The 12,789-nt window shown below is 40.4% G+C and overlaps 1 protein-coding gene across 8 annotated transcripts in view; it reads left to right on the forward strand.

The window, feature by feature from the left end:
* The window catches only part of LOC149009523 (adenylate kinase family protein), a 33,111-nt gene that overhangs the window by 11,369 nt on the left and 8,953 nt on the right, over positions 1-12,789 (forward strand). For all 8 annotated transcript variants that reach the window (XR_016174771.1, XR_016174768.1, XR_016174769.1 and 5 more), the window contains exons 8-12: positions 962-1,014; positions 1,122-1,250; positions 3,744-3,779; positions 3,859-3,939; positions 4,027-4,165. Coding sequence is in view for 1 of the 8 variants with exons in the window: in XM_089164330.1 (XP_089020456.1) it covers positions 962-1,014; positions 1,122-1,250; positions 3,744-3,779; positions 3,859-3,939; positions 4,027-4,165 (438 nt within the window). In the remaining 7 variants the exon portion in view is untranslated. The remainder of the gene's footprint in view (positions 1-961; positions 1,015-1,121; positions 1,251-3,743; positions 3,780-3,858; positions 3,940-4,026; positions 4,166-12,789) is intronic.

Below are 12,789 nucleotides of genomic sequence, written 5' to 3' on the forward strand. Positions count from 1 at the left end.
CGGCATTGCTATCCTAGTTCTGATTTCTTCTCCTCTTCTTCTCTTTTCTTTGCCAAGAGCTTCTGTCGTTAAAACTGGTGTTCAACAACTGCGATAACAGTAAGTTGAATCATCCCCAATCCCCAATTCTTCTTATAATCTTAAACCCTAATTTCTAATTTGAACTGTCCCCAGTCTGACCATCAGAATCTTCTCAAATTCAAACCATTTACACCTTATACTTAGCTCCTTACTTGATACAAGTTACAATCTGCACCCAACCACTAAACTGAGTTCTTGTGTATCCCAGTCAACTACCCCAAAATCCTGAAACCCTAAAAATATGCCCTCTTTGAAGTTGAGATCTTGGAAGACTGGCCCCTAGTTGATGACTTTCGATCTAGGCCTCATGATTATGGTTTCTTAAAACCATTCAGAATTTTCTCAATTTTCTTCAAGTGATATTTGGCAAGCAACTAGGCTTTGGCATTTGACCAACCAAGCGTCCAATTAGAATCTGGTATTGCTTTCTTGCTTCCTACATTTGGTTAACATTTCCTAACTTATTAGGATTTCTTATATCTCGGAATCCCTTAGATGAGAGCATTCATTTACTTGAGCTATTTCGGTGTTATGCTTTATGGCATTTTCAGATCTATATGTGTAACTCCATGTGAGTAACCTCCCATAAAATAATATGTAATGAGTATGCACTTATTCTTCTGTAATTTGTTTTTATTTGTATTAACTTATTAATGGAGTTTGTTTGTGTTAATTTCAACTGGCATTTTTCTTGCAATTTTTTCTGCATAAGACAAATTTAAGTACAATCTAAAAGGCATTTTAGTACCGCTTACTGTTCGAATAGATTTAATTCCTATCATTTGACAAAGTTTGATTATATAGATTTTTTTTTTTCTTTTTGGTTTGTTTTTATTATTCTTGATATTATTATGATTTTTACTTTTTATGGGGCTATTAGAGATAGCAATCGGTGAAAACACTAGAAGCTCAAATTTGGAGTCTTCTAGCAAGGTATTCAATTTGAAGGATCACACTCTCTAATCTTTTCTTTTATGCAGGACTATTTAGAAAAGGAATCTATAATTTGACTTAATTTGCAAGGTTTCTGCCAATGCCAGGACAAATGGAAAGGAATCCCTACCAAGTTAAACAACATTCCTCATTCTAGAGAAATAAGGGAATATTTCTATGATGATGTGCTAGCAGCTACTCAAAGGGCTATAAATGATGGAAGAGTCAGATTAAAGGTCAGACATTTTCCATACTTCTTTTATTTGGAAAGATCTTGCTAACAATAACTTAATAATTTATAGGTAGCTTTGTATTTGTTAGGATGCAATAGTTACTGGTTGTAAGATACTCAAATTTAATAATAAATTGGCTAAAGTGAAGGGACCAAAACTCGACTGGGTATGTCAGTCTGAAATCTCAGAATTTTGAAATATTTGGTTGAAATTTCAGAACTTAAGTGTGATTCCTAGTCAGAGTGATGTACTGAATCAATTTTTGGTGATGACATCTTCTCTTATGCAACTCACCAGCTGTACATACTACCAATGGCTTCATATGAATTTGTCACAATGGATCAGGGGGTTTCTTCACAATTTAGTGATCTATACCCTACTATAGGTTCTCAAAGAAGAATACACGTTAGTCCCATCAAACTTTCACAAAGTACTAAACAAATATTTTTAGACTTTAGGAGAGTATGAGGTGGTATGGTCCTTGAAAATTATGTACTTTATTATTATGAATCTTGGACAATATGTGTTCATGATTCACTGCATACTTGTTAAACTTTAAATTGCTTATTATTTTATGCTCATGAGTCTGTGTGCGCATTATATATGGGGATTCAGCAATATACTGCCAATTCAGGTAGCGAATACAACACACCAATTCAGGTAACTGCTTTTGCAATATGATCATTTAAATGTTTAGATGGTGCAAATACTTTCAATGCAAACAAGCAAGCAACAGTACGAATCCAGAAGACCACTGTGGATTATTTTTTGAACCAAACTAACCATAGTACTTGTGTGTTTATGGGCCTTAAAATAGGCTGACCAAGGAAAATCAAACCCAATAATAATATTTGATGGAATGACTTAGTCATAATGAAAGAGTCATAATGGGTTGATGTGCAGGTTAAGACTTGAAACAAGAAAAGGCTTATTGGAGAATTCTTAAGATGGGGAGATATGGGTGAATTCCTTGAGATGAGACACTGGGCTTTTTGGATGCAAGAATCAGATGAAATTTGGACTGAATCAGGGTTTATGGGGGTAGAAGATGTTCTTCAAATATGTCAGGTTTTGGTGGTTAGGCTAGAAGATATTAGGTATTTAGGTTTCTCGGTTTTAGGGCTTGAAAATCTTGAAATTCATGAAGTTGATGGTTTCTAGGGTTAGGAGGGTCAGAATGGAGTGAGGTTTAGACCGAAGGCAAGGGTATGATGTAGAGACTATCTATGAAATTAGGTAAAATTTGTATGATGGATTTAGGGCTTTAACTTCAATTAAAAGACTTTGAGTTAAAATAAAGTACTTTGGACTAGACTGCCCCTGCCCAACTAAAAAGTATGTATGCTGGAAAAAAATTGGGTATGGAACAATGGTTGAAATATCTGGGAATTAGGCCTTTGTTTAATACGTTTGTGTAGTAGGACTGTGGATGTGGACTTGATGAGAAGTGAAGGCTGAATTGAAAACCACAGTTGGATCTTGGATTTGAATCACCAAGAACCTAGAAAAACAACGAAGGCTGAATTGAAGACCACAGTTGGATATTGGATTTGAATCACCAAGAGCCTAGAAAAAAACACTGTTGTATTGCTACCCAAGGATCCCAAGCTTCTCAGATACTAGAGACCTGGGTGCTCATCTAATCTTAGACTCAGATCAGACAAATTTCATAGTGGAGAAGCAAAGCTGATAAGCATTTAACAAATTTAATGTATCTTCATTCCATCAGTGGGGGAGGGTGTCTGGATGGTTAAACAACATTACAGTGGGATTCCTCCTTATAATAGGAATTGAAAGCCTGGTGGACCTAGCTTTTCGTTATTGACATAGGACTTGGACGCTAGAAATATCATGTAGGTGCACTAAATCTGCCTGATAGGGCCCTGGGATCATGGTATTATGATACACTGAGGGGGGAAGAGAGAGAGAAAGAGAGAGAGAGAGAGAGAGAGAGAGAGAGAGAGAGAGGATTAGGGTTGATTAGGGGTTATATATAGGGGTAAGATCTGAGTAGTAGTTATGGATTACTTCATGTGAGTGTTTGAGCAGCCGTAGGCTGAAGGACAGCAGTGTGCTGTGGGGGTGACTGGCACCATTGTAATCAATTTATTATTGTTCTTCATTATTCTATCAATTAAATAATATTAGTTTTGCATTCGATTCTGGGGGTCCTAACACTGCCCTTGCAAGCGAATTAACTGATGAAACATAAAGAAAAAGACTATTCTGCCCATGATTTAAGCTGGTAAGATTCATAATGATAGTTCTCATTAACTGAAAATTGAAGGTGCTTAAAATAACTAAATATGAAATGGCTTCTACTGCTATGAATGCTGCTGGGCTTTGTTGTGCTTCCTTTTGGAGATGTAGGTCTTCAGGCCTGCATCACCTACAGTCAATATTCTCATGTCATGGGGACTTAATGGTTGTCTATATAGTAAATTCCCACCAAATTCTTGGTGTCTTGCATTTTGATTTCACAATTGGCTTTGACAGGTTGAAATCAGTATTCCAGAGCTTAACCCAGAAATGGTAGGATACTGTTTCTATTTCTATTTTCAGGATTTGGAAAACACAATTATTGGAAACAACTGTACATTGTGATGCACAGGATGTCTACCGAATTGGTACTTTAATGGAACTTGTTCGTGTTCTTGCCCTTTCATTTGCTGATGATGGAAAACGTGTCAAGGTATACTTGTGTTGATTTCTTCAGTTATTATAGAACACTGAATCTTCATTTCATGTGCAAATGGAATTAAGATTTATCCTTTTCCAGGTTTGTGTTCAAGGATCTATGGGAGAGGGTGCACTTGCTGGGATGCCATTGCAGCTTGCTGGAACCCGAAAGATTTTGGAGTTCATGGACTGGGGGCATTATGATACTATGGGAACCTTTATCAACATTGGTTCAATAGGTTTGAGACTGCTTATATAAACCATTTCTACCCAGCAAAGAAAATCTAGTCTATTTAAGGGTCCTCTCCCCCCTCCAGTTATGTATTACTGTTACTTTTTAATTGTGATACCACAACCATGCACGTCTTTCCTCCCCACTCCTCCCAAGGTCATTTTGGTCTTCCCTGGCTATTTTAGTCCCTTCTATCTGAATCAAGTCACTCCTTTGCACTGAGCCCCCAAAGGCCTATGAACATGGCAATGCCACCTTAAACAACTTCTCTTAGCTAATCACCTTCTTTGTTAATGATAAGTCATGCAAAAATGAATATGTAACTACTTTAGGCATTATCTAGGAGAAAGTTCACATGACAGTGTTACTTGCACTTTCCATTGGATGATTGCGCAGAACAATGTGAATATGGTTTTTAGGTGTAACGGAAATGTTTGGTACTTAATTGGTCTTAAGAAATGTTAGTGTCAGAAAAGGTGTTTTTGTGATGATATTGTTGGGAAACTTTGCCCTCCACTAACTTTGGTGATGTCAATTGAATAGCAAGAATTAGAGACAGAGAAGGGAACAAAGGAGGAGGAGAAGAAGAGAAGAAGCAGCCACAGGAGAGGTCAAATTGAATTGCTTTGAGGAGGATACAAGACAGCGCTATACAAGGGTAAATTACCAAAAATAAAAGAAACTAGAGAGGAACCAATGAGATCCCTTGGGAACTCCCCAGACACAAACAAAAGAAAGAAGAAGAGGGCCATGCTGATGATCCTATTTCATTTTCTCCCTACCCCAATGATGCCCTTCTAGCTCGCAAAGCTACATACCAGAAAAAGAAGGAATGACTATCTATTACTTTGAGAAGAGAATCGTTATCTCGAGGATCTCAAGCTGGCGCTAGCTAGTGCCAGAACAATTCCAAGATCCCTAGTGATCTTAGGAATATTCTTCTAACACTCCCCCTCAAGCTGGATCATATATTTCGAGCATGCTCAGCTTATTACAAATATACTCAATTCTCCTAATCCCTGGAGACTTGGTGAAAATATCAGTTTACTATTCACCACATGGCTAAGAGCTATCAATCTGCCTCATATCTTTTCTCTGATAAAGTGATAGTTCACTTCAGTAATGCTTTGTCCTCTCATTAAACATAGGATTAGAAACAACATGAATTGTAGCTTGATTATCACACCGTAGTTGCATATGTGTTGGAGCCTTGAGGCCCAATTCAAGATGAAGTTGTACCCACATCACCTCATAGATCAAGAGTGCCATAGCCCCTGTACTCTGATTTAGCATTGGAGCAAGCAACAACAATCTGCTTTTTGCTTTTCCAAGAGACTTGATTGCTTGCTACAAAAGTACAATATTCAGTGGTTGAGCTTATGTCCACTGGAGACCCAGTCAGCATTAGAGAAACCTTTCTCCCTGCTATGCCCATGGTTTTGATAAAGAATTCATTACCCCAGTGCTTTCCTTGAGATGTCTGAGAATCTCCATAACTGCCTCCGAGGTCCGAAATTTCGGTTTCAAGCAGCCTGGTAACCGAGCTGAGGTTGAAATCTCAACCAACTCAGTGAAATCTTAGGAATTTTTCAAGGACATCTAAGTGGGTGGTATTGTTTTGATGGGTTTTTTTAACTTGGGTTTTTGCGTACACCCTATTTGAAGCATAAAAAACCAACAAAAAGTACCCATTCATATCCTACTAGTTGAGAGATGTATGTCCGTTTCAACCCCAGCGAGAGATCAGATTCACCGAGGACAAGGTGAACTGTTGGGGGATGATAGGCCAGTAAACAAGTCTACACTCGGGGAGTAAACCCATTCTTGGAGGCGTTGGTGGGGTCCTATTGTCGTTCTTTGGTGTGAGGCCCGGTCCAACAAATATACAAAGAGTTGTAAATTATAACAAAAGTACTTTAAATTAAAAACATAAACATCATCATCATACGCAGCACCAATAAATACATACATATTTGTATTAATATTCTACTATTTTTAAGTATAAAACAGAAAATACTTGATACTTTTTTATCAATTTTAAATAATTATAGCAAATATTAGTAATTTTCATATAATTTAAATAAGTAATGAATTAAATGAGACACCATCAAAACGTAGATGGAGTGATGATGTCTCACATATATTGGATTCAATGTCATCTATCATGTATAAATACTATTCCTTTTTTTTTTCTTTCCCAAAACACATTGTATGGGGATTAATTTTTGAAACCTTAAAAAAAATGCTAGTACTCCACACAAACACACACCAAAAAAAAAAAAAAAAAAAGGTTTAACAACATAAATTCATAAGATTATGCTCCTAAACTAAACATATATTGATTTGAAAAGAAGCAAACATTTTTGGATGCGTCAGCTATCAAAAAATAAAAATTTTGGGATATATACACATACCTAACTCCAAAGTGTGTTTAATCCCCTACAATCCAACAAAGTGGATGTTTTGTGGCAAAGGACTTAAGGAGTGTAGAGATTTAAGGTAGAAGTACGGGGTTTTTTGGGATGAATAAGTAAATATCATAAAAACCCCCAATAAGGGGGAAAAGAAAAGGGTGGGGTGGGGGGCAACAACCAACCTTTAAGAGACAGGCTGGATGGAAGAGCCTTAGTCCTAGGTAACAACAATTAGCATGTTCCTTGGGGTATCTGAAACAAGGGGGTGGGGAGCAAGTTGAAGTCTAGTGGAGATGTCAAAACATATGGCTTTCCAAATCATGTCTAGGGACCTAGATTTGGAAGTCCATCTCCTAAGGTTACATTCTCACCACAAGTGGTGGATGGTAGCACCGAAGACCAACTTGCACACAATCACAAATAGTGGAGCTTGGAAATGCTATTAGGATCCAAGGCAACTCTCAAGCAAAACCATAACTGCGTCTAGAGATGGGCCAAATGGAAGGGAGGGCTTTCCCCCAAAGGGAACGAGAAAAAGGGCAAGAGAGGAAATAAAATAAAAAAAGGTGATCAAGGTTCTCTGAACCATTCTAGCAAAGGATGTAGTTGGGGCTAGCAGGGATGTGACGGCTAATAAGAAAGACTATGAGGGGAGTCTTAAGTTAAAAGTTCCCTAAAGGGTGAGGGAGTGAGGTAGCAATATGGATTTGTAGCCAAAAAGTTGGATCGAGGTCAAAATTTGCGAAACTAGAAGGGTGGTACCAAGATGGGATGTGTGAAATATGCAAATCTCGTCAAGACAAGGTAATTTAAAGAAAGAAAATGGATAAAAATGGTCTGAAATGGTCGAAATAGTTAAGACAATCGAGATTTGGTGGACAGATTTTTCGTAAATCAAGATGAAATGTGGGAGGCGAATATTCTCCTCAAGTTTTGACCGAATTTTGGACTGTGACTACCTCTTAGAGGATGTCCTGAGAGAAGAAAGGAACTGGCTCACCACACTAGCCAGAAAAGCAATTTCTAGTTGAGTCATTGTTAGGTAATTTAGTTTACCCACTAATCTTTTATACCTTTGATCCAAGCATCTCTGTCTCATCTGTCTCATTGAGCAAATCTAGATAATACTTCTGCTAAGAAAGAAATATTCCCTTTGTAGACCATGCAACTTACACCCTTAAGAAGGAAAAAAAATTAAACTTCCCTAAATCCTTACTCTAAAACTTTGGTGGAGATGTTCTGCAAGTGCATCCATCCCAACTGAATCATCACATGCGATAATGATGTCATCAACACACACTATCAAGAAAACCTTCCCTTCATGCAAGTGATAAAAGAACACCAAGTAATCACTGTTGCATTGAGATAACCCAAAGCTAAGTACTACCTTAGTGGACCTGCTAGACCATGCCTGTGGAGACTACCTAATGCCACATAGTTTTTTCTTCAATTTGCATACCAGTCTACCTAAGCAACAAGTCATAGAGATTACTCTATATTCACCTCCTCCTGAAGGGTGCCGTGCAAGAAAACATTTTTAACATCCATTTTCCACAAGGTCCACCGATAAGTAGTAGCGAGAGAAGCCTAGTCCGGCCATCCCCTCACTTGGCATAATTGTTGCTCTGGTTTGGCCAGAATTGCCTCTAAGCTGGATCGCTTCCTAGTTAACCCTTCTTGGCTATCCTCCTTCCCTTTTTCCCATGCCTCCTTCTCTAACTCCAATCTATCAGATCACTCTCCTTGCTTGGTCCAGCTCTCGCCCCCCACCTCCTTTGGTCCAAAGCCATTCAAATTCTTTGACATGTGGATTACGGACCCATCTTTCTTTACCACTGTTAGAGAAGCCTAGTCCAAGCGAGTCCACTGTCACTCTCTTCCTCTTATTACCTTTGCCTGTAAGCTTCGCAACTCCAAGGAAGCCCTTCGTTCTTGGAATTCCACCTTCTTTGGCAATATCACTTCTAGGGTCACCTCCTGTAGATCTAATCTTCAACTCACTCAATCCCTTCTTCAAAATGACCCTGCAAACCCCACCCTTGCTGAGAATGAGAAATCCCTTTCCTTTGAGCTTTCTTGCCTTCTCTCCTCTGAAGAAAGTTTTCTCTGTCAGAAAGCCAGAATCAAATGGCTTGACCTCGGAGACTCCAATTCAGCCTATTTCCACCGCCCTCTTAAGGCCCGTAATAATTTCAATTCCATCCCCGCTCTCATCACTAGTAATGGTTCTTGCATTCCAATCCCACCAGCATCAAGGCCGAGATCGTCTCTTTCTTCTCTAACCTCCTCTCTTCTCCCTCTCTTCCCCCTATAACCCCCTTCCTCCCTACCTGATTAACAAAGTCATTGATCCTTCTATTGTCTCCTCTCTCAGCACGATCCCTTCCTCGAAAGAAATCCTTCTTGCCATTGGGTCCCACAAGCCCAATAAGGCCCCGGGGCCTGATGGTTTTAGTATGGGTTTCTTCCTTGCCTCTTAGGATTTCATTGAGAATGATCTTGTCCATGCCATCCGTAGCTTCTTCTTTAACCCTCTCAGCTTTCCTCAATCAATCAAATTTTCCTTTGTCTCATCCCCAAGATGCAAGGAGCCTCTTCCCTCTTTGAGCTCTTCCCATCTCCCTCTGTAACCTCATCTACAAGTTCATCTCTAAAATCCTTGCAAATAGGCTCAAATCGACTCTCCCTTCCCTTGTGAGTCCAAATCAATCGGCCTTCATCTCGGGCTGTAGCATTGCAGATAACATCCTCCTTCGTGGGGAGATTGTCCGTGGGTTTGATAAATCCTCCCATTCCCCGGCTATGCTCCTTAAGGTGAATCTTCACAAAGCCTTTGACTCCATTCGCTGGAATTTCATTAGCGATGTCCTTTTTTCCATGGGTTCCCCTTCCCCTTTCATCCACTGGATTGAAACCTGTATCTCCACTCCCTGATTCTCTGTTATTGCCAATGGATCCCTGGCAAAATTCTTCCCTTCCAGTGTTGGCATCTACCAAGGTGTTGTCCCCTATCTCCTTACCTTTTCTCTCTAGCCTTGGAGGTCCTCTCCCGTATCCTCCAATCCAAAATCGATCAGCTCTCATCTCCCCCATTCCCAAGTGCAAAACCCTAAACCTTACCCATCTTGCTTTTGTTGACAATCTCATGATCTTCTCTAAAGCGGACCATCTCTCCATCTCCTCCATCCTCTCGGTGCTCTCGCAATTTGAATCCCTCTCCGGCCTTCGGGTCAATCTCGACAAATCCACTCTCTTCCTCTCTGGTATCCCTGATTAGCTTCGATCCTCTCTCCTCTAGCTTTTGGGCTTCTTGCCAGGAGCGTTCCACATGGTTTATCTTGGTCTTCTGTTCATTCCCGGTAGGCTTACTCGCCACCACTGCCTCCCAATGCTTGACAATATTCGTTAGAAATTGTAGCTTTGGAAGGGCAAGCTTCTATCCTTTTCCGGTCGAGTGGTCGTCATCCATTCTATTCTCCAGTTCACGTATCTCTATTGGTGCGAAATCTTCTCCATCCCCAAGTCTGCCATCCACGCGATGGAATCATTATTCTGTGAATTTCTTTGGAAAGGGCAGGAAGCCTTGCGCTTCATCCACCCAGTCAGTTGGTTTTCCATCTGTCGCCCTACCTCCAAAGGTGGCCTGGGAATCTGCCAGATCTCCGATGTAAACCTAGTGCCATCTCAAACTTATTTGGAAAGTTGCCTCAAAGCATGACTCTATCTAGGTTAGGTGGGTCTAGTGGTATACTCTTCTCTCCTCCGGTCGGATTCCTTTTGGATCGTTCCTTTGCCTTCCAATCCTTTTTGAGTTTGGAGGAGAATTCTTTTGCTCCACCCCCGTGCGATCTCAACTATTTCCATCTCCATCTCTACTGGCTTGACCCGTGGCATCCGATGGACATTCTCTTTAACCACTTTGGTCCCCGCACTGTCTATGACACCCGTATCCCTGAATTCACCCCCTTGTCCGCCTTCATCTCGAATGGATCCTAGATGCCTTCCCCCTTACCCATTCTCACACAGGTTTGAGAATTACTCCCTCCTCTCCGTAACTCCCTTTACGACCTCACCATTTGGCTCCCTTCCCCCACCAAAACCTTCTCCACCTCTTCGGCCTGGAACCTCCTCAGACCCCACAACCCTAAGCCCCCGTGGCCCCCATTGGTTTGGTTCAAAGGCTACATTCCCCGTCATTCCCTTACCCTTTGGAGAGCCCTCAACTATGCCCTCCCCACCCAAACATTCCTTTTTAACTGCCTCATCTTGTTAACCAAAACTGCATCCTTTGTTGGTCTGGTTTGGAAAACCTTGAGCACCTTTTCTTTTCTTGTCCTTTTTCCAGATCTATATGGGGAAAAGCCCTTTCCTCCATATGATCCCGTTCGAGGCGTTCCTTTGGGTTTGGTCGAGATTGGTCTTGGATTTTGAGAAACTTTTCAGGTTCTTCCATCTACGATTGGATTGGTAAGCTAGTTTTCTGTGCCTTAATCCATCACCTTTGGTGGGAGCGCAATCTTCGGAGATGGACCTCCAAATCTCGCTCTATTGCCAAGATTTGGAATGCCATCTATTTTTATGTTTCTTCTAGATTGGTAGCTATTCCCCACCCCCTGTTGATGATACCCCAAGGAACGGCTCATTGTTGTCTCCTGGGGTCTTAGTTTCTCTTTCCGGTCTTCTGCTTAAAGACCTTGTTCTTTTGTTCCCTTTCTTTTAATATATTTATTTATTCATCCAAAAAAAAAAGTAGCAGCGAGAGAAATTAAGAGTTGAACAGAAGTAAGCTCCGCCAAAGAGAAAATGTGTCCTGATAGTCCACTTCATGAATTTGGGCATAACTCTTACAATCAATCTTGCTTTTTGGCTAGCAAGGGAAGCATCAGGATTAACTTTGACAATAAATACCCAGCAACAGCAAATTGCAGACATCCCTGGGGGTTATGTAACAAGATCCCAGGTTTCATTCTACCTTGAAATAGGCAGCTCTTCTAAAGCCGTCTGCCATCCAGAATTAGATAGTGACTCTGCCAAAGGCTTAGGTAGGTGATGAGCATCAGCAGTAGATAAAAAAGATCTATAGTTAGGGGAAACTGAAGAAGAAAAAAATATGGTTGGCAATGGGATGCTGAGTACAACTACAGGTACCTTTTTTGAGCTATAGGTGATGTAGCCCTGTAATATAGGGCCAATAGTAGGATATTTTCTAAGAACCAGCAGGCAGTCTAGATGTTTAACAGAGGCCTTGAGGTGTCTCTAATAGGAGAAGTGCTTTAATTTAGACTGAAGGAACAAAAAGAACAAGGGGCAAACCTAGACTGGCCTCTCTTACCTCAACCCTCCCCCCCCCCCCCCAACCCAACCCCCCCAAAAAAAAATCACACTAGAATGACTATGAGAAGTGTTGAGAAAAGACATGTATAGCTTATGAACTCAAGTAGAATTGATTGGAGGGCCAGGGTCCATGTAGTGACCCCATTTAGTTTCTGATAAGACTGATATGTTATTGTTGTATAATGCACCCCCATCAATCATGTATGAATTGAGTAAAGAATATCATTTTTGGGGTGTGTTTTGGTGTTGTTGAACATTACATATGGGCTTGGTAATCCAAACTTGATTTCTTTTCTTGTCTTCTTCCTCCTCAGCAGAGTGATCTCATCTCTTTTCTCTTCCCCTCCATTGGGCTGATTTGTTCCTTTTACAGTGCAGTTGCTTCCTTTATCTTCAATCTACTCACAAATTTGATCATTGTGCTTGCTTGCATCTGAGATTCATAACATGGCTTTCCTGGTTGCTTTAGATAACCTTGAATGCCACTTTTGAGGGAAAGCTTTCTTACATCGAGCATAATATCTACTTATTTATACTTTTGACTCATATTTTCAATAACACCCATTTACTGATTTATTGTTTCCCTTTATGAGGGAATTGCTTATCCACGTAGTTTGGAACTACAGAGAAAATGTGTTGCCCCCCTTATGAGGGACTTGCTTATCCATGTAGTTAGGAACTACAGAGCCTTGCCTCCCTCCTATTTGAGGCCAGGTGGCCTTGCCCCACAAGCTCCCAACCTTCCTTTTTCCCTTCATTCAGTTTGGCTTCACTAACGTGCCACTTAGGAGCCCTACTCATATGATGGAACAGGAATTGAAGTGTTATTCTTCTGTATATTATTCAGAACTTTACAATCAATATATACACAGCTGCTATCTAT

This window comes from Hakea prostrata, chromosome 7 (assembly GCF_041222555.1).
Source record: "Hakea prostrata isolate BN-2017 chromosome 7, UWA_Hpros_2, whole genome shotgun sequence".
Classification (NCBI taxonomy): Eukaryota; Viridiplantae; Streptophyta; class Magnoliopsida; order Proteales; family Proteaceae; genus Hakea; species Hakea prostrata.